Source organism: Nilaparvata lugens, chromosome 13, assembly GCF_014356525.2.
Source record: "Nilaparvata lugens isolate BPH chromosome 13, ASM1435652v1, whole genome shotgun sequence".
Classification (NCBI taxonomy): Eukaryota; Metazoa; Arthropoda; class Insecta; order Hemiptera; family Delphacidae; genus Nilaparvata; species Nilaparvata lugens.
In genome coordinates, this window is record NC_052516.1 from 10,036,597 (window position 1) to 10,059,201 (window position 22,605).

A 22,605-nucleotide genomic window follows, 5' to 3' on the forward strand; every position below is an offset into this window, starting at 1 on the left:
ACCAATCATGAAAAAGATCAGCTGGTATTTTTAAAAATGTTTTTCACCAATCATGTATTAGATTGTAGGCCTACACTGCGACGTTGCAATATTGTAGGCCGCGGCCTTGTATTAGATGAGGCTATGGTACCATACAACAAAATCTTTTTGAAATAGACTTGAGAAAGTCTAAAGACAAACAACTCTGTTCTACAACTCTTGTCAATGAATAGTTTTAATAAGATAAAATCTGATTTTGTGAAGAGAATAATGTGACATCGTCAATCTGTTATCGTTTGAAATTAGGATAAAAACAGCCACAGAGTATGCACTAAAGATAATATGGCAAGATAATGCAGTGGGATACAAGATTCATAGAAGAGGACATATAAGACATAGCTTGAAAGGCCTCAACGGTAACAATCACAAAAGGGCTGCTTCTCCTCCTCCTCCTCCTCCTCCTCCTTCTCCTCCTCCTCCTCCTCCTCCTCCTCTTCCTCCTCCTTTTCCTTCTTCTCCTCCTCCATTACTTCCTTTACAGTAACATTAGTATATTTCTTCCCAACTCTAATTTCACACTTCTTTACCAACAACAAATTTAAATTCTTACCGTTTATCTCCTTCTCACCCTTCAACATTTCCTCCTCCTCATCCTCCTCCTCCTCCTCCTCTCCCATTACCTCCTCCCATATCCCTTCTTTCTCATTACTATTACTTTCTTTCCTCCCCACTTCTTTCTTACACTTCTTCAACAAAAACAACTTCTTATCTCCCATCTTCATCACAACTTCCTCCATCTCCTCCACCTCCACTACATCCCTCCTCACCACTTCCCCTCCTTCTCCAGCTGCTCTCTCCCCCCACCTCACCACCTCCTTCTCCTCCAGCTCCCAGTTCTATAGATTGCCAAGCGCCGTGATGATCTGATAGTAGATGTCGATGCCCTTCAAGAAAATCTTCTCGTTGAGAAACTCGTTATGATCGTGCAGAAGCACAGGGGTGTGGTTCATTGGCGAGAAGCCGAATGCTGGGATTCCCAACTGCAACAAAAAAACATAGATACAAATATTTGTTGACCGAATGTGGTGAGGTCTATGTTTTAACTGGGATTTTCTTTTGTCTGTCTGTATGTAACGCGATTACAGCCAAACACATTGATAGAATTCGATAAGATTTGGCAAAAATATTCCTTTTTCAACTGTGCATCGATGTATGCACAAGGTTTTTTGAAATTTTGCATTTGAAGGATAATATAAAAAGAAAAGGAATTCCTCCATACTCCCATATCACTATATATATCATCTACTCTGAAGATAGGATTAGACTACAGAATTATTCATAATCATTCAGCTAACATTTCTTAAATAACTCAATATTATTCGTTACAAGTGGTAATTAAGTGTAATATTTCTAATTGATTTATTAATTCAAGCCATCAAAATTCAAAATCTATAGTTTCCATTTTTGTTTTGGACTGAAATTTTATCAAAATTGTACACGTGAAATTCTAACCTTATTTCGGACTTTGTCACCTATAAATTTGGAAGAAAAATAGCACAAGGACTATCTTATTATTTTATCTTTCAATGTTATTACATTAGTGTCATTTGCATTGTAAATGAATAACAAGTTGATTATTCATTGCATGCATCACACACATGTCTGGAGAAGCCGTGTCTACAGGCACCTGTATTTCTATAAGGTCTATGGTTTCAATATTTTGTTTTGCAGTCATGCGAGTGCATGTGTGTGGGACTGAGACAAAATTATGGCTCAGCTGTTGAACAGTCAATCATTCAATCAGGTACTCAGAGCCGGTTGCACAAAAGCGGGTTAAATTTTAATCATGATTAATTCATATGACATATATTTTGGAGGTAGACTGGTACCGCTGCAACTAGAACAGGTGACACCAGAGACTTGTGGTTGAGAAAACTGCGTGAGGTCTACTGTTCACAGAACTACTAATTATATTATGTTGTTAAGATGATTATGAGAGTTCAAGATACTAAGGGGCGGTTTCCAAGCTCGGGATTTAGGTAAGTTCTAGACTTTGAACAGCTGGAGTCAGAAAAATGGCTTCCCGAAACGGGGCGTAGTCGCAGTAAAACGAATAACCATTTTTAAATTAAAAATCGAGAAACTATAAAATTGAACACAAAATAAAATGAAGAGAAAGTTTCAGCTGTTTTGAATTATTTGGGAATGTTTCATTTCATCAAGGGAAAACGTTTCCAATTATAGAAATGAGAAAATAAAGATTGTCATAAAAGCTGCGACTACGCCCCGTTTTGGAAAGCCAATTTTCTGACTCCAGCTGTTCAAAGTCTAGAATTTAGCCAAATCTGGAGCTCGGAAACCGGCCCTAAAGCTGTGTCCACACTGAACAAATGTTCGACAAACATGTTTGTTGAAACAGTTTGGGAAAATTTTATTATGTTTGACAAACAATGTTTGCCCGTGGCCAGTGTGGACGCGTCAGCAAACAAAATATTTGTAAGTGGGAAGAACAGGTTCTATGTTTTACAGCTGTCAACACTGAAGAAAATGTTTGGATAACATTAAATTTTGTTTGACAAACGTTTTAAAATGTTTGTCCATGAGCTCCTCAACAAACATGTATGCCGAACATGTATGTCGAACATTTGTTCAGTGTGGACACGGCTTGAGAGTTCAAGATACTAAGGGCCGGGTTCCGAGCTCGGGATTTAGCTAAGTTCTAGACTTTAAACAGCTGGAGTCAGAAAATTGGCTTGAGAGACTACCAGCGTCAAATAGCTTCATTAAAAATAACTACTAGGACTATCAGCTCCAGTTAACAGTGAAATTTGCAACATAAATGCCCTACATCATGGGATATCTTCTTAATCTTTTCTCTATGATAAAGGTAGATACATCCAGCTGAAAAGTATAGCCCTAGACAGAAAACGATGGAAAGCTGCTTCCCGATTGAAGATAATGTAAAAAAAAAGGTAAAAATGGATTGAATTGAAACATACCTCTCTGATAAATCGACTATCTGTTCCACCAGGGAATATCTCAGGTTTCAGCTTGAGACCCCTGAAATTGAAAATAAATTATTACACTCACATCAAATTCTGCATAAAGAATTTTAATCAAAGCACTTGGGGTGTATGCACACACATAGAGCTCAGTCAGTCAGTCAGCGGTCAGAGCGGTCTTAAGAGGATACAGATTCCAATTATGTATATGTACCCTTCTGAGACCGCTGGATCTCAGAACGCCTGACCGATCTCTATGTGAACACCTTAGACCAGTTATAGAATAGACACGCCGGGAAGTCTAGCCACTGAAGCCAACATCTACTGCCATATCGCCAAGTTGTGACGTCATCATCGGATAGAAAACTTCCAGATTGTGTCTATTTCAGAAGGATGTGAATTATTTTTCATTAAAATTGTAAACTCCCGCTGCGCTCCTGCTGAAATAGACACAATCTGCTATGGAAAACAATGTAAACAAATTCTACAGAAAAGTTTTCTATCTGATGCTGACGTCACGATTTGGAGATATGGCAGTAGATGTTGGCTTCATCGACTTTCAGTATGAATATACAATGGGCCGTGTCTATTCTATAACTGGTCTAAGGTGAACACACCCTTAAATGACAACAGATAAGTTCCAAAGACTCCATAAACTGCATAGCAGCCAGAATAGTTAATGGATTTTTCAATTTCTAACTCTTTATATATATGAACAAAGACAATGTCGTACCATCATCTCAATTCAAATTCAATTTAATCACAACTAACAATACAAATTATACAATAAGGCAGAGTCACAATAGTAGACAGTAATTTATACAAATAATAGGAAAAATACTTCACTTGAATGGTCTACTTTTTACAAATCAATAAAAACAATATGAAAACTTGTAGTACCCTTTATCATTAAAAATATTACAACGACTAGTTTCGATCATAACTTAGGTCATTTTCAAGTTGAAGATGATTGGGATATCCCCAATAAAACCTACTGTCAAATTATTCTTGTAAAAGAAATATTTAGCTGTTTCCATAATTTACTAGTATGGTTCAAGTTGAAAATGACCTAAGTTATGGTCGAAACTTGTCGATGTAATATTTTAAATAATAAAGGGTAGGCCTAATACAAGTTTTTATTAAATAATAGGAACTATCATTATAAAATGAGATTTTATTACATGATATTCTACCTTCATTGTAACTTAGTTCATTCACATATTTTCCATTCCACTATGATAAAACTCAGTATCAATACATATAAATGTCTATAGTTGAATTATATTGTATTTATATATAGTATGAATTATAACTTTTTTATTAGTCAGATGTATTAAGTCTGTTCTGCTCTTCGACAAAAAAATTCGACTCGAATGAATTTGATTCAGATGAAACGTGTACTTACAAAAATATGAGATAACTAACGTGAATATTAACTTTCAAAAATATAGTAAAAACTTATTGTTGTAAATGAAACATTATTCAAGCCAGAAGAAAATTAATTATTGGAAGTAACTTTCATCAATCATGACAGAAATAAAAAAAAACGGGTGACCCAGAATAACGGGAACTTTTAAAAATGCCACCAAAATTAGTGGGAAGGGCAAAAATGATCTTCTTCAAACTAATGTGGAGTTCAAGACTTCCCATTTGAAAATTACTAGTAGTTATGTGAACAGTAGACCTCACGCAGTATTCTCATCCACAAGTACCTGATTGAAACTATAGACCTTACGGAAATACAGCAATAGACTGGATTCTCCACACATCTGTGTAATCACTAGTCAGCTGATTTATGATGAATAATTCTATAGTCTGATTTTTACTCTAATATTGGCGTATGAAGTAGGCTCCTTTTTCCTTTTATATTATCCTTGAAATGCAAAATTTCCAAAAACCTTGTATATACGTTGACGCGCAATTAAAAAAGGAACATACCTGTCAAATTTCATGAAAATCTATTATCGCGTTTCGCTGTAAATGCGAAACATATAAACATTTAAACATTAAGAGAAATGCCAAACCGTTGACTTGAATCTTAGACCTCACTTCTCTCGGTCAATTAATAACATCTATCACTTTTCGACAATTACTTCATTTAAATGGCTTCCTCCTGAACGAATACATTGCTCAAATCTGTGTTGACGATTCCTCATTGATCGCTGCAACATCTCATTTGGGATATTGCGGATTTTATTTTGAATTTGTTTTATTTTTAATTATTTAAAAATTATTGATCAAATTGTGAGCGAAATCCACTCTACACGGCAGTTAATGGCAACTGCGCGAGTGAGTATTGTTTGGTGACCGTGTAATTCATTCATTTATCATAGACAATAGATACAATGCAGGTAGAAACGACAGGCATTCGCCCAAAACTGCTTTTAACCTTAATTTGGAATACACAGTCTAGAGGTTATGTAAATAATAACTTAATTCACACACTATTTTGAGTCCAAAAATGTATGTAATCTCACGATTAGGTTGCGTTTCCTGGTCCCCATGATTTGTCCACCTGCGATTTTCTGTTTGTGGAGCTATCTCAAATCAAACGTTTTCACAACTTGACCAATAACTGTGGGTGAATCATAACAGACAATTCTAAATGAAATTAACAATATTCCAGCTGAAATGTTGCAGCAATCGTTCAGGAATCTCAACACAGATTTCAAGAGTGTATTCGTGCAGGAGGAAGCGATCTTAATGGAGTAATTGCCAAAAAGTGATAGATGTTATCTATATATATATAAAAGCGAAATGGCACTCACTCACTGACAGACTGACTGACTCACTCACTCACTCGCATAACTAAAAATCTACCGGACCAAAAACGTTCAAATTTGGTAGGTATGTTCAGTTGGCCCTTTAGAGGCGCACTAAGAAATCTTTTGGCAATATTTTAACTCTAAGGGTTGTTTTTAAGGGTTTAAAGTTCGTCTTTTAGTATGTATATTCTTCTTCTCCCAATCTCTTAATTATAATTGAAATTTCCATATCATATGTTACTGTAGAACTATAATCTAGATAGAGTACCTCTTCGAAACAGTTGTTAACTGGCAACTAAATTAATAATTTTGTCAGGTTGGCATTAAGTTGAGTTGACTTTGTTAGGTTGGCACCAAGTTGAAGATTTAAATGCATTTATCGCGGAAAGATTGATTGGACACTGCTACTTCAATCCTGGGAATATTATATTACTAGCCGTCAGGCTCGCTTCGCTCGCCATATCCGTTTAGCCAGACGTTTAGTCTGGACCCCCGACTGGATTGTTCTAACATATGATAAAAATGCTCAAATGAAAAATGCAGGCGAGCGAAGCGAGCCTGCTGATCTCATTCTTGGACGATCCAGTCGAGGGGTCCAGGGGGCGGAGCCCCCTGGCTAGACGGATATGGCGAGCGAAGCGAGCCTGACGGCTAGTTAATAATATTCTCAAATGGCAAGTCTTGAACTTTACATTAGTTTAAATGAAATCATCTTTGCCCTTCTCACTATTGTTTTATGACATTCTTAAAAGTTCCCGTTATTCTGGGTCACCCATTATTAGCATTTTCCTGCCCATAAAAAATTGAAGGCAGTTTAAACCAGCTTCGATTAGATTTTAATATATCACATACAAATTCAATATACATTGGATACATTGAAAATTCTAAATAAATATCAATTAGTAATCATTTTTTGTAAATGAGTAAACTAAACATGAATTGGTTGAAGAGAATGGAACCAACGAGTAGGGGAAAAAGATTAAGAATGGAAAATGTTGAGAAGAGTTAAAAACAAAGGAGTAGAATAAATATAAATGTTATAGGTGAACCAGTACGGAAAACAATAAGTAAAAAGATATTATGAAACATACTCTATAAAGATTAGAATGTAAGGGTATTAGTTGATGCATTGAACAAATATTGAGGAACCTTGGAAGATATATATATTACACAGACTTTTAGATTTGTAACATCAAAAATTAGGATAAATATAAGTTAGTTGACGGGGGATATACATTGAAAATAATGGGTAGAAAAATGGAATGTTGATGAGAATTCAAAAGGAAAATTGTGAACGAAATATCATGAATAATCTGAAAACAAAAATTGAGTAACCTTGAAAGACTTTTAGATTTGTAACATCAAAAATTAGGATAAATATAAGTTAGTTAATGGGGAGATATACATTGAAAATAATGGGTACAAAAATGGAATGTTGATGAGAATTCAAAAGGAAAATTGTGAACGAAATGTAATGAATAATTTGAAATCAAGAAATAAAACAAATGGTGAACCTACATAGAATCAGTTTCTTTAGTAAATGCCTTCCACCAAAGGTTGCTCTCATCCAGGGAGGTAGTGACTGTGGGGGGCATTTTGACATTTATGTCCGGATATGTACCCCCTCCCGCCTCTTTGCAAACGCCCTAAACATAATTTTCAAACAAAAAATATAAAATTAAATGCGAAAAACGTTGTTGGTAAAATCAAAACTTCGAAGCTGTGGAGAGTAACAAAATTTCGATAAAATATGAAATTAATCCTGAAACTGTGTTTGGTGAGATGTAGTGATATATATTTATTCATAATGAAAGCACAAAGATTTAGTCAACTATAACGAATTGTGTGATATAGTGAGGTCCACGTTATAATTGCAGTATTTGATTAACATTGGTGTTGGTATCCTTGTCTATCATTCGACAAAGCAGATCGCGCTATCCTTTTTTACCACGGAACGTTGACAGATCATATTTAACAATGTAGAAATATGACTAATTAACAAAATATTCAATCTCAATTGTGAAAATTTATTATTTAATCATCTAGACGAATAAATTATCCTATTATATTAAGCGAGCAATTTCTGTATATCTGTTTATATTTTTATATCTGGTTATCTATGTTCAACGGATCTCGAAAACGGCTCTAACAATTTTTACGAAATTTGGAATATAGTAGGTTTATAATATAAAAATTCGATTGCACTAGGCCTCATCCCTGGGAAAACTCGTTGAAGGACATGAAAAGGATAACAATGATTCATCCTTGGAAAAACATGATAATTTCGTCGTCTGTCGATAACAGAAGATGCGTGTGCCTGTGTGGGAGATCAGCTGTGTAATCAATTAGCTTACTGTATCTCGCGAGACATCTAGAAATTTTAATTGACTCGATCAAAATAATCTGATTTGTTGACATGACATGGTATATTATCATAATATTCAAAGTTAATCATTATTTTACAGCTCTAAGTGATTGGTGAGTGTTATTTTGTTATTCAATTCGGTACCTATGTAAACAATCTAAATTAGAACGTTTATGTTTTCAAATATTTGGACTGAAAATTTGACCTGAATTCAAGTGTCTGGAACATAACCTACTTTTTGGAATATTTATAGCGTATGAATCAAAATTAGGGGAAGAAACAGTTTTGGGCTGTGCCTGTTAGTTCTTCCCCAATAATTTTAAAGAATTAAGTTCTGTTTATCAATAGATAAATAACGAGCGAAGCCCGGTGCCCCGACATTAATTGATTATTTCAAACAAGATGAACAGTTGATATTACATTAGATATACCGGTATCAGCTATCTTATATAGAAGGCAGAGAATCGGCAACGATGTTCTTCTATATTTCTTCACTGCCATTATAACGTGGACCTCACTATAGTGTTGACTACACCTTGGTGTTTTCATTAGAATATAAATGGTTGAGTAACGAGAAAAAGGTTGAACTTACAGCGGTACAAGGACAGCCGACCTTTATCTCGTCATTAAACCATTTATACACCGTGATTCAAAAAGAATACCACAACTTTGAAAATTGATAACTCTGCAAAGAATAAACGTGGAGTAGAGCACTATCTGTCATCGATTCGAAGAAGCTCTAAAGTTTTTTTTTAATTCCTTATTTGGAGCACCACCCCATTGGCACTCATCTGCCCGTGCCTATTTGAATGAAAACTATCCGAGGCAATGGATCGGCCGCCAAGCAGCTCGAGACAGAGCACTTCATCACTGGCCTCCAAGAAGCCCTGACCTTACCCCCTGCGATTTTTTTCTATGGAGGTACGTTAAAGATACGTGTATCGACCGCCTCTACCAGCTAACATTGAGGAGCTCAAACAAGAAATAACAGCAGCTATACAAACTGTTACGTCCGAGGGTGTGCAACCAGTTCGAGTATCGTATTGATATCACTCGAGTGTCTGGAGGGGGTCACATTGACCATTTGTGAACTAGTTTTCTAGTGGGGAGAAACTTATTTTAATACTCTTCATTTTGATTTATAACTCAAGTTTCTATTATGTTTCCTTGATTAAATGCAGATCTTCAAAGTTGTGGTATTCTTTTTGAATCACGGTGTATAAATAATATTGAAAGATATTGATGGGGGAAAAGGCTGAAAATAAATATAAATAATTAAAATAAGAACCGAAATCACTTACAAATTGCTTGCGACTGTACAGAGGCATTGCCACCACAAATTGTCATGAGAAATTGGAGTAACCTTTTTCTTCCACTCTTTACGTTGAAATTCAACCCACGTGTCACCTCCTACTTCATCACAAATAGCCTAACAGAAATTAAATGAAACTAAATCAAAACATAACTAACAATTGAAATGAACAGCACAAAATAGAACTAATCTGTGTCAAAGAAAGAATAATTGAAATGAAACTTAATGAAAACATAACTAACAATTTTTAATGAAATAAACAGAACAAAATAGGAACCAATCTTTGTCAAAGAAAGATTAATTGAAATGAAACTTAATCAAAACATAACTAACAATAAATTGAAAAAACAGCACAAAAAAGAAACCAATCTGTGTTCAAGAAATTAAATAAATATTAATTGAAATTAAACTAAATCAAATCATATAATCAAACAATTGAAAAAACAGTATAAAATAGGATCCAATCTGGGTTCAAGTAATTGAAGAAAGATTAATTGAAATGAAACTGAATATCAAAACCTAACTAACAATTGAATAAACAGCACAAAAAAGTAACCAATCTGTGTTCAAGTAATTAAATAAATATTAATTGAAATTAAACTAAATCAAATCATATAATCAAACAATTGAAAAAACAGTATAAAATAGGATCCAATCCGGGTTCAAGTAATTGAAGAAAGATTGAAATGAAACTGAATATCAAAACCTAACTAACAATTGAAATGAACAGCACAAAAATAGAAGTAAACTGTGTTCAAGTAATTAAATAAATATTAATTGAAATTAAACTAAATCAAATCATATAATCAAACAATTGAAAAACAGTACAAAATAGGAACCAATCTGTGTTCAAGTAATTGGAAAAATATTAATTCAAATGAAACTAAATCAGAACATAACCAACAATTGAAACAAACTGAACAAAAAGTAGAAACAATTTGTGTTCAAGTAATTAAAGAGAGAATGATTGAATTGTTATGAAATAATACTGTGTTAACCATGAACACATAAATACCAGATTGATATATAATGATTTACACAGTAACTCTCAAGTTAAATATTGATGTTTAATGAATAATCAGTTTTATTTGTATCGTAAATAAATGAATGAAACTGAAATATATATGAACAGAACTATCAGGTTAATCAATGAGAATAGAGTGGATGAATAGTATGCCCTGTAATTTAAACTGTATAATGTAATATGTAATGTTAGTAATATCATAGAGAAACAATAGCGTAAGAAGATATCCCATGGTATAGGGCGTTCATGTCGCAACTTTTACTGTTATATCAAGCCGATAACTGTTGATTATTGTCGATTTTTACTGTTTTGACCGGGTAAAAGTGTATGAACGGCACAATATGAGAGACTACCAGTGTCATAAAGCTTCACATGAAAGAATTACGTGGACTATCAGCTTGGGATAACAGTAAAAGTTGCGACATAAACGCCCTATACCATGGGATATCTACTTATGCTATTGTTTCTCTATGGTAATATTATGACATTGAATAGAACTTCATTTGATACTGTGGATAGAAGAATAGTCTTATATAAGACTTATATTACAGTATTATTGAAATTATTTTCTATGAAGATTCTATTCTTCATGTAATCAAATTTTGAAAGCATTGGAATCAAATGATGATTTAAACAGCATTCAATCAAAATAAATTAAATGGGTAGATTAAATTGAAAACAACAAATGAATTCTTCAATAGAGAATGGCTAAAACATTCATTAAGTTCTCATTATCAATTATCATGCAGCATACAAAATTTCTATCATCACAACAATTATACAAATGCATGACAAACTGAACAAAATTATATGAAAACATAGTAAGATGAGGGAAGTTTTGCAGTGAATAAAATTAAAAAGCTGTACAAAATAACAACTGAAAAAATAGAAACTGGGCAATACAAACTTGAGAAATTTTGTAGGAAATCCTAGTTTGAAAAGAATATGATACGATAATTATCGAGTTCAATAACTGAGTCAAGTATGAAGACCAGAAATACGATACAATAAATAACCGCAAAAAAGAGAACCCCCATACAAATGGATTGAACTAAAATGAAAAATCTTTAACTGATCAATAGGTGAAGCAACAAAAAAATACAAAACATAATACAGAGAACAAAACGCAACCTCTGCATCCACTAAATTAAAATTGCAAATTCATACAAGGAAGGTTTAAGAAACCGAGCAAATTTGACATTTGATTGAAAAGAAAAAAAGATTAATACTACCACAAAATCAACAAGGAGAATATATAATAATTCAGAGGAATCAAAAAGAATTGAAAAAAGTGTAGATTATTTAAATTGGTCACATGCCATTTGACAATACTAGAAGGAGTGAATATTTTCGAGTACCTACTCAAGTGAAAAAGGAAAATCTATTTCACCCTTTAAAAATGTGAAAAAACCTGAAGAAAAAACAAAATTAGCCATGCACTTTGAACACTACGTTTTGAAAGCCAATTAATCACAGAAACATGACACTAATTTACAAATAGACAAAATTAGGAGAAGCTCAATGAAGAAATGATGGGAAAGACAGATAAAAACTGAAACATTGTGCCGGTTGCACAAAAGCCGGTTAAATTTTAATCGTGATTAATTCCACTACAACCAATCAGCGAAGCCGTCTTATCAAAGCAAAAAGGCCTTCTCTGGTTGGTTCTCGTGAAATTAATCACAGTTAAAATTCGACCGGCTTTTGAGCAACTGAGCCATTATATTTTAAAATACTTATCAATTACAGAAGAATGACACACATTTGCAAATAACTTGAATGGAAAAAGGAAGAGAATGAGGAGAAATTATTGAAAAAGAAATCAAGTGGAAAAAACAACTACGAAAGGCCGACAATTTAAGTTATATGGTGCTATGGCAAACACATTATATTACACAAAGTAAAAGGAAGAGAGTAAATCATGAAGACATTATTGAAAAAACAGTCTTATTTTTTGTGTAGTTGAGAAGTTGATATTGTGGTAATTATTCATATTGAATGAAAAAGACTAAGAAATTGTCAAAAAACCACAGATTTATTGATACTTAGAAATCTAAGTAGTTTCTAAGTATCAATAAATGTGAAATAAGTATCAATAAATCTGTGGTTTTTTGACAATAAATTGTCAAAAAACCACAGATTTATGATACTTAGAAATCTAAGTAGTTTCTAAGTATCAATAAATGTGAAATAAGTATCAATAAATCTGTGGTTTTTTGACAATAAATTGTCAAAAAACCACAGATTTATTGATACTTAGAAATCTAAGTAGTTTCTAAGTATCAATAAATGTGAAATAAGTATCAATAAATCTGTGGTTTTTTGACAATTTCTTAGTCTTTTTTCATTCAACAGTTTTATTTTTCTTACATCTACATTTATTGTATTTGTACACAGTACTGCAGTTTCGTGTTGAAATCAACACATCTGCTGTACTGGTTTCTACACAAAACTGCAGTCCTGCATTCAAATTTAATAAAATTTTAATGTAGATGTAACAAAAATAAAAATGTGTTTCTTGGATTTGTACACAATACTGCAATTTTAGATGAAGATGTGTTGGTTCAACAAGAAACTGTAGTCCAGTGTACAAATTCAATAAAAATTTGGATGTAACAAAAATAAAACTTTGTTTTTTCAATTATGGAGAAAGTCCACAATATCAATTCCTATTCAACAAATTTTATCAATGATTGAGAAATGAATGAAGTAGAAAAAAACAACTACGATAAACGACAATCCACATTAATTTAGTGCTACGACCAACTGCTAAACAAACGAAAAGTTAAGGGCAAACTACACCAAGGGCCGTTTACACAGTCAAAGCTTAAACTCGATTTAATCAGCAGGTGGCTTAAACCATAGCCACCTCTAATACATTCAAAGACCTTAAAGAGATATAGCAATACCTACTATTACTTCAGGCCCCACAACTAATTAATGACGTCATAACATGTAGATTGATTCTTCCTAGTTCATAGTAGTTTCTACTAGCTTATCAATGTAACTTTTGATACTGTATCGATTTTTTATTGGATGGAATACTATCTAAATTTCAGATTAAAGACACTTGTATTTCAATAAATAGGAATTTTATTGAAATAAAATTTATTCCACAAATGCATTAATTTATCCATACTTTCAGCTTGACAAACATAGGCCAACTCGATTCAGTGATAGAGCTATTGATAAATAATTTCATCTCAACCAAATATACTTAATAATAGCCTGTATCAGAGTCGAAGGAGAGGTAAATTAAACATAAACCAAATTTTATTTAACGATAAATAGGAAAGAGGCTCCCACAAACTTGATCACAATAAATCTGTGGTACAAAGAAACCCATCAGAAGACTGTTTTTCAGTTAGGTAAAACCTTTAATATTATGATGTTATGGACAGTTCCAACACTTTGCATTTACTTTTTTATTTATTAGTTCTAAAGTTCTTTCACACACTTTATTCACACTGTTTTTCCACACTCTAATTACACTGTTATTTGACATTTTATTTACACTGTTCTTTCACACGTTAATTAAATTCTCCACTCACACTTTATTTACACTGTTCTTCTACACTTCATGTAAACCGTTGTTTTGTAGAATTGAAGTTCTTTCTTCTTATCGCTCGTATCCATTCTCGTTTCAAAGTTTCATCTTTCGAAAAATAAAATACCGTACGGAAACTTTTGGAGTCTTGTTATAATTCCCGCAACAATTAGGTACACAACAGTATCCCATGATTTGAAACCCCAAATTCATTATTACTTTTCACAAACGAATATTAGAAGAATGATAAACAAACCATATTCATTGAAATGGAAGACCGTGAAAATTGAATTTGTAATTCCAATTTTGTTGATTACCATATCAGATGTGATAACAAACATCAGCGCTCTTATTTCGCTTGCTTACCGACAGTAGATCATCGATGATCTACATGTGATGACGTCATAGTTTATTAGAGATCAGTTGTGAGGCCTGAAGTAATAGTAGGTATTGGATATAGACCCACAATGCCTATGCCTTCCCAATGATAGCTCTTACTTGAAATTGAAGGCCGCCATTGGGGTATTTTAGCACGAGATATTATATATCTAATATTTGTAATACTATAGATCACAAAGGCATTGGTGGCATTGGTATGTAATAATCTTATGGGTTGCCCCCTCAATGGCGGATTTCAATTCCAAGTACGACACTAGCGCTGCATGTGAGTCTATGCATCTTTAAGGTCTTTGAGTACATTAGAGGATTTAACCTGTATTATAGGTGGCCTTGCTTGAACTCAGAATAAAACACATTATAACAAACGAGACTTGATACGGGTTTAATCCAATTTAAAATGAAATTTAGTTTAACCTGTCACTGATCAAACGGCCCTAAAGCAGTTTAAGGGTAGTTTAGGATCAACTACTGAACAAATACAGGTTAAGGACAAACGACACTTACATGTTAGAACATACACTACTAAGAACACCCCACCAGGGGTTGCTAGTGGTTAATTTTGTGATTTCTATTTTCTCCTGTTTCTGCTGATACTCCACCCAGGTTCCTTTGCCTGCCTCCTTACACACTCCCTGTTGTCAGCGCAGCAATTAGGGGAAAAACAGACAAGAAAAACTAGATTTCCACCAGAAATATTCAAATTTCACAATAGTTTTCGAGAGATTAAAGAGGACTCGGTTAAATATTCATTATAACTGATTGATCCTCACGAAGACAGGTGATTGATAGATCAGACAGTTTCACTCAACATTAGTAAACTGTCTACTAACTTTGAGCTTCACTATATATCATACTAATAATTATATCGAAATTAAACACAATGAAAGAATTTACACTGTCTTCAGAAATGTTGAGGAACTTCTCCAAGATGAGGTGGAAAAATGATTACACAAATATTGTCAAATCCACAAAAATAAGTTTATTTAAAACCAGACTCGAGTTTCAGTTTCCACTGAGGATGATGCCAAGTATGGCGATGAAACTCGAGACTGGTTTTAAATAAACTTATTTTTGTGGATTTGACAATAATTTCAAGATTACAAGTTTTTGTACTCATTGTATTTTTTTGTCATTTTCTTCTTTTTCTTATACATTAATTTTCCTATTAATATTTTTTTTATTATTATCAATAATATATTATAACTATTTTTTCCTTTTTTAATCTCAATATTGTATTGTACAAATATGTAAAGGAGACAGATTTGAGGTGACCCCCGTTGTCTCCATTTATGAATGAATAAATAAATAAATGAATAAATATTTGTGTAATCACTTTTTCACCTCACAATGAAAGATATAAAGTACCCATTTATTTTATCAAAACACATAGAAAGGGTTGAGATAAAATAAAGGTTACTTTTAAATAGAAGGTAAATACTTGAAGTATTTCATCGTCTTTTAATGATTTTAGTGGCACTAAAAAATAAGTAAGTATTATATCGAAATACTTCACAATTAAGGTAGGCGCACACAGATCGTCATCGGACGGACGGCACGCATCGGACGGATCGGACGATTAGATTTGATGCATTGTTTTCAATTCGCATACCTATTCGCATCTTATAGGTATGCGCACTCCAATTGAAAACAATGCATCAAATCTAATCGTCCGATCCGTCCGCATACCTATAAAGGTGCGTACAGACTTCCGCTCTGCTCCGCAATCGAACGTCACTCGAGCAGATCGATTGATGATCGACCGGGGAGCAAGAGTGGAGCGCGAGAAGAGCTAACATCTCCCGTTACATTCATGATCGGTGCGAGTGAGGAGCGTGGGCGGAGCGTGCGCGGAGCGGGTTGGAGGCGCGTTTATCTGTACGCACCTTTAGATGCGGATAGATATGCGCACTCCAATTGAAAACAATGCATCAAATCTAATCGTGCGATCCGTCCGATGCGTGCCGTCCGTCCGATGACGAAACGTACCATTTAAACAACAATGGTTTGAGTTATTCACAATGAATTTCACAAACATTCAATAAGCAACAAATTTTTGCACATCAAAATTGTTCTCAATATTGAGAACTACTCAAGTCTCGAGAATGTGAATTCTTTCCACAATTTGATCTCACCAAACTAAGGGCTCCAATACAAATTTCATTAACCATAGTCTTAACTGCAAATTTTCAATTATATTTTGATTTATAGTTTGTAATCGCTCACCTTGACCCAGTTTTCGAATTCTTCATGATCAGTGTCGACCGATAACCGACAGTCAAATCCAACCACCAATTCTGGGGGGACAACGTTGTTCTGGACACCACCCTGTACAAAACAAATTTAATATTTTTATCAACTTACTGAAACTTAATTAAATATGAGTTTGGAATCAGTCAGTGAAAATATACGGTATTAATATTGACAAAAAGAATTTTCTGTATAATTAAGGCTCAACTCACACTCACGCGACTCAGGTCAAGAAGAGACTGGACTCTAGTCGAGAGAATGTGTTTTCAAATGGTGACAGTCGTGGAGACTAGAATCGAATGTGTTTTCAAATGGTGACAGTCGCGGAGACTAGGATCGAATGTGTTTTCAAATGGTGACAGTCGCGGTGACTAGAATCGAATGTGTTTTCAAATGGTGACAGTCGCGGAGACTGTCTGAGTGTCACCATTTGGAAACATATGCTCTCCACTAGAATCGAGTCTCTTCTCAACCTGAGTCGCATAAGTGTGAGTTGAGCCTTATGTTCATTGAGACGATTATTCATTTTTATTTGTAGAATGTGAGACAAAAGGTAGTGGAGCGACGAAGATAGAGAATGCAGCAGAGATGATCAATCACACATCATATCAAGTAAGTGTACTACTAGTGAGACTCCAGGGCTGGAGAACTCGCTCAAAATACCTATGATATTCGGTCAACTGTTCTATTGATATCTCTGGTTTGAATCAATTGTTGGTATTACATTATTTGACGTTCACAAGATTTTTTCCACTCGTGAATATTGATATCGATAGCAAGATTATATATAATGATCAAAATAATAAATAATGTCAGGGACTGTTCCACCAATAAAGACCATACGAATATTAGAATACTAATATTTTAGAGTACGAGTATTAGAATTATATCATTATTGAGGTGTTAATAGGAATCCACCCAATTTATTTATTTTAGAAATAATTTCGTTTTAGTAACACTCGGTCCCTGCGCTCAGGTTTTTAACCTTTTCAAGGACTTTCCTTATTTAATAATAATACTATTTTACTTTCAACTTATTTTGTAAACTGTCAATTGTATTTATATAATTATTATAGACATACATGTATGCATTGTATGAAGGAAAAATAAACTATCGATTGATTAATTATTCTGTTAGTGGGAACTCGCTACGCTCGTACAACTGACCTTGAGCATGGTGAGGTTGATAGTGGTGACGTCACCGACTGTGAGGTTCGGATTGACTTCTAGCTTCTTCTTCTCCTGCTCGCGACGCGCCATGAACCGGTTGATGACAATGTTCAGCTTCTCTCCGGCTGTGTCGTCCAGTAGAAGCGATCCATGGCCCGGGGTGCCCAGGCAGTGGATGTGCATGTCTATATCACAACCGAACAAGATTAGAATCTCCAATCGATAGAAAAATTATCGCGAAAAAATATTCACATATATCTAACCGTATCAAACCAAAGAGATGAGATATTCCATGGTATAGGGTTTTATCATAGAGAAACAATAGCATGAGTAGATATCCTATGGTATAGGGCGTTTATGTCGCAACTTTTACTGTTATCTCAAGCCGATTATTGTTGATTACTGTCGATTTTTAATCAAACCTCAGAGATGAGATATGCCATGGTATAGGGTTTTATCATAGAGAAACAATAGCGTAGTAGAATAGGTCGTTTATGTCGCAACTTTTACTGTTATCTCAAGCCGATTATTGTCGATTACTGTCGATTTTCAAGGTTTTGACCGGGTAAGAGTGTATAAACGGCACAATATGAGAGACTACCAGTGTCACACAGCTTCACGGGAAAGAACTACGAGGACTTTCGGGCTTGAGATAACAGTAAAAGTTGCGACATAAACGCCCTGTACCATGCGATATCTACTCATGCTATTGTTTCTCTATGGTTTTATGTTCCAAATTTCACTGTTCACTCAAGCTGATAGTCCTAGTACTTGTTATTGGTGAAGCTATGTGACGTTTGTAGTCTCATACTGTGCCGTTCTTACACTCTTACACTCCCAACAAAACTGTACTACTAGAGAGACCCCAGGGCTGGAGAACTCGCTCAAAATACCTCTGATATTCTTTCAGCTGTTCTATTGATATCTCCGATTGGAATCGATTTGCATATTAGGCCTACATATGACGACCACAAGATTTTTCCCTTTGGTGAATATTTGATAAGATTTTTCCCTTTGGTGAATATTGATATCGATAGCAAGATTATAAATAATGATCAAAATAATAAATAATGTCAGGTACTGTTCCACCAATAAAGACTATACGAATATTAGAGTTCAAATATTTTAGAGTACGAGTATTAGAATTAAATCATTATTGAGATGTTAATAGGAATCCACCCATTCTATTTATTTTATGAATAATTTTGTTTTAGTAACACTCGGCCCCTGCGCTCAGGTTTTTAACCTTTTCAAGGACTATCCTTATTTAATAATAATACTATTTTACTTTCAACTTATTTTGTAAATTGTCAATTGTATTTATATAATTATAGACATACATGTATGCATTGTATGAAGGAAAAATAAACTATTGATTGATTATTCTGTTAGTGGGAACTCGCTGCGCTCGTTCAACTAACCTTGAGCATGGTGAGGTTGATAGTGGTGACGTCACCGACTGTGAGGTTTGGATTGACCTCCAGCTTCTTCTTCTCCTGCTCACGGCGCGCCATGAACCGGTTGATGACAATGTTCAGCTTCTCTCCGGCTGTGTCGTCCAATAGAAGCGATCCATGGCCCGGGGTGCCCAGGCAGTGGATGTGCATGTCTATATCACAACCGAACAAGATTAGAATCTCCAATCGATAGAAAAATTATCGCGAAAAAATATTCACATATATCTAACCGTATCAAACCACAGAGGAGAGAGATGCCATGGTATAGGGTTTTATCATAGAGAAACAATAGCATGAGTAGATATCCCATGTTATAGGTCGTTTATGTCGCAACTTTTACTGTTAACTCAAGCCGATTACTGTCGATTTTTACTGTTTTGACCGGGTAAGAGTGTATAAACAGCACAATATGAGAGTCTACCAGCGTCATAAAGCTTCACGGGAAAGAACTACGAGGACTTTCGGGCTTGAGATAACAGTAAAAGTTGCGACATAAACGCCCTATAGCATGGGATATCTACTCATGCTATTGTTTCTCTATGGTTTTATGTTCCAAATTCCACTGTTCACTCAAGCTGATAGTCCTAGTAGTTGTTATTGGTAAAGCTATGTGACGCTGGTAGTCTCTCATACTGTGCCGTTCTTACACTCTTACACTCGCAACAAAACAGTAATAATAGACAGTAGTCGACAGTAATCGGCTTAAAATTTGGAAGATAAACGATACATTACAGACTCAAATTCAATTAATCTATTCACAGCCAACAATACAAATTTGTAAAACAAGGCAGAGTCCACATCCAAACTAAGCACAAGTCAATAATTTATCAATCAAATTCGATGGCTTCTATCATAGAGAAAAGATAGCATAAGAAGATATCCCATGGTTTGTAGAATTCATTCAAAGTTTGGAAGTTTTGTATCAAATTATGGTGTTGTGTATCAAGTTGAGATGATACTGTATCATATTGTGTTGATACTGTATAATTTTGTGGTGATAATGTGTCATTTATGGTGATACCATAGAGAAAAGATAGCATAAGAAGATATTCCTTTTTTTTGTAGAATTCGTTCAAGTTTTGTATCAAATTATGATGTGTATCAAGTAGAGATGATACTGTATCATATTGTGTTGATACTGTATAATTTTGTGGTGATAATGTGTCATTTATGGTGATACCATAGAGAAAAGATAGCATAAGAAGATATTCCATGTTTTGTAGAATTCGTTCAAGTTTTGTATCAAATTATGATGTGTATCAAGTAGAGATGATACTGTATCATATTGTGTTGATACTGTATAATTTTGTGGTGATAATGTGTCATTTATGGTGATACCATAGAGAAAAGATAGCATAAGAAGATATTCCATGTTTTGTAGAATTCGTTCAAGTTTTGTATCAAATTATGATGTGTATCAAGTAGAGATGATACTGTATCATATTGTGTTGATACTGTATAATTTTGTGGTGATAATGTGTCATTTATGGTGATACCATAGAGAAAAGATAGCATAAGAAGATATTCCATGTTTTGTAGAATTCGTTCAAGTTTTGTATCAAATTATGATGCTGTGTATCAAGTTGAGATGATACTGTATCATATTGTGTTGATACTGTATAATTTTGTGGTGATAATGTGTCATTTATGGTGATACCATAGAGAAAAGATAGCATAAGAAGATATTCCATGTTTTGTAGAATTCGTTCAAGTTTTGTATCAAATTATGATGTGTATCAAGTAGAGATGATACTGTATCATATTGTGTTGATACTGTATAATTTTGAGGTGATAATGTATCATTTATGGTGTTACCATAGAGAAAAGATAGCATAAGAAGATATCCCATGGTTTGTAGAATTCATTCAAAGTTTGGAAGTTTTGTATCAAATTATGGTGTTGTGTATCAAGTAGAGATGATACTGTATCATATTGTGTTGATACTGTATCATATTGTGTTGATACTGTATTGTGCATGGTGATACTGTAGAGATGATACTGTAGATGATCAAGAGAGATCATATACTGAGATGATCAAGTAGAGATGATACTGTATCATATTGTGTTGATACTGTATTGTGCATGGTGATACAGTATCACAAGCATTTTAGCATCTTCTACTGGATTATAAAAATTACTTTTATCGATGGCTTTTATCATAGAGAAAAGATAGCATGAGAAGATATCCCATGGTTTGTAGAATTCATTCAAAGTTTGGAAGTTTTGTATCAAATTATGGTGTTGTGTATCAATTTCAGATGATACAGTATCATATTGTGTTGATACTGTATCATTTACGGTGATACCATCGAGAGAAGATAGCATTAAGGTAGAAATCCCATGGTAAAGTTCGTTTATGTTCCAAAATTCAAGCCATTTTTTGTTAACCGATTACTGTCGACTACTGTCCATCCCATCGTATAGGTCGTTTATTTTCCAAATTTCAAGCTATTTTTTTTGTCATCGAATTTCAGTGTTTGAATACTGAGTGGACAAATTAATTTCTGCTACACGTATCTAAATTGTTATTTCACTCCCTCTGTGAAGGAAAACTAGAATGTGTCAACTTACGCCAAATTGATCGTTCGCCGTTGAAAACGACAAATTCCTCTCCCGGGCTAGCCATCCCCTCGTCAAGGGCGCAGCCAATGTTCAGCTCACGGAATTCGTCAGACTTCACGAATTCACCCATACCGGCCACGCCACCGATCTCTTCATCTGAAAACCGCAAAAAAATACAATTACACTCACCAATAATCAATCATTATGTCAATAATACATTAATCAATAATCAATGTCACAAATTAAAGACGTGGAAGATCAAAGCAATGTGAATTTAGAGAATTAAATAAAATATCGGGGACCGAGCTCTGGAGTAAGAAAGCATAAGAAAATTATTACGAAATAAGAAATTATAATAACATTCATACAGAAATGTTCTATCTAATAACAGTAAATTGAGATTAATTCTCAGAGGAATGCAAAAATGTCCCTCACAAAGGCCCAGTTGCACAAAAGCCGGTTAATTTTTAATCCTGATTTTTAAATAAATAAATAAATAAATATCTTTATTGTCACAGAATGTTTAATTATAGACAACGTCATGTTTGGTAACTCTAGTAAATACAAGGCAAACATGAGCCTGCACATCAAATTCAGCCAAGCTCTATATTTATCTAATCCTATACTACTAAACGAGCAACTTCTGTTTAGATGTAACTCTAGGCACATCTGCCTGCTGATCAACTTCACGTGAACCAAATCAGAGAAGACCATTTCAATAAGATGGATCTGATGGAATTGATCAGGATTGAAAATAGCCCGGCTTTTTTGCAACC

At 34.1% G+C, this 22,605-nt stretch overlaps 1 protein-coding gene across 5 annotated transcripts in view; it reads right to left on the bottom strand.

Annotated features, from left to right (window-relative positions):
* Window positions 1–278: 278 nt before the first annotated feature.
* Window positions 279–22,605, bottom strand: part of LOC111057758 (aminoacylase-1) — a 37,298-nt gene continuing 14,971 nt past the window's right edge. For 2 of the 5 annotated variants that reach the window (XM_039439782.1, XM_039439781.1), the window contains exons 4-9: window positions 21,839–21,985; window positions 19,232–19,419; window positions 16,617–16,718; window positions 14,898–15,025; window positions 2,979–3,039; window positions 279–1,019 (exon numbers count right to left, since the gene is read on the bottom strand). In XM_039439782.1, coding sequence (XP_039295716.1) covers window positions 876–1,019; window positions 2,979–3,039; window positions 14,898–15,025; window positions 16,617–16,718; window positions 19,232–19,419; window positions 21,839–21,985 — 770 coding nt within the window. In that variant the 3' untranslated portion in view covers window positions 279–875. Of the gene's footprint in view, window positions 1,020–2,978; window positions 3,040–7,264; window positions 7,393–9,412; window positions 9,541–14,897; window positions 15,026–16,616; window positions 16,719–19,231; window positions 19,420–21,838; window positions 21,986–22,605 lie in introns of all 5 variants that reach the window. The other 3 variants (XM_039439779.1, XM_039439780.1, XM_039439783.1) reach the window with 2 other exon arrangements.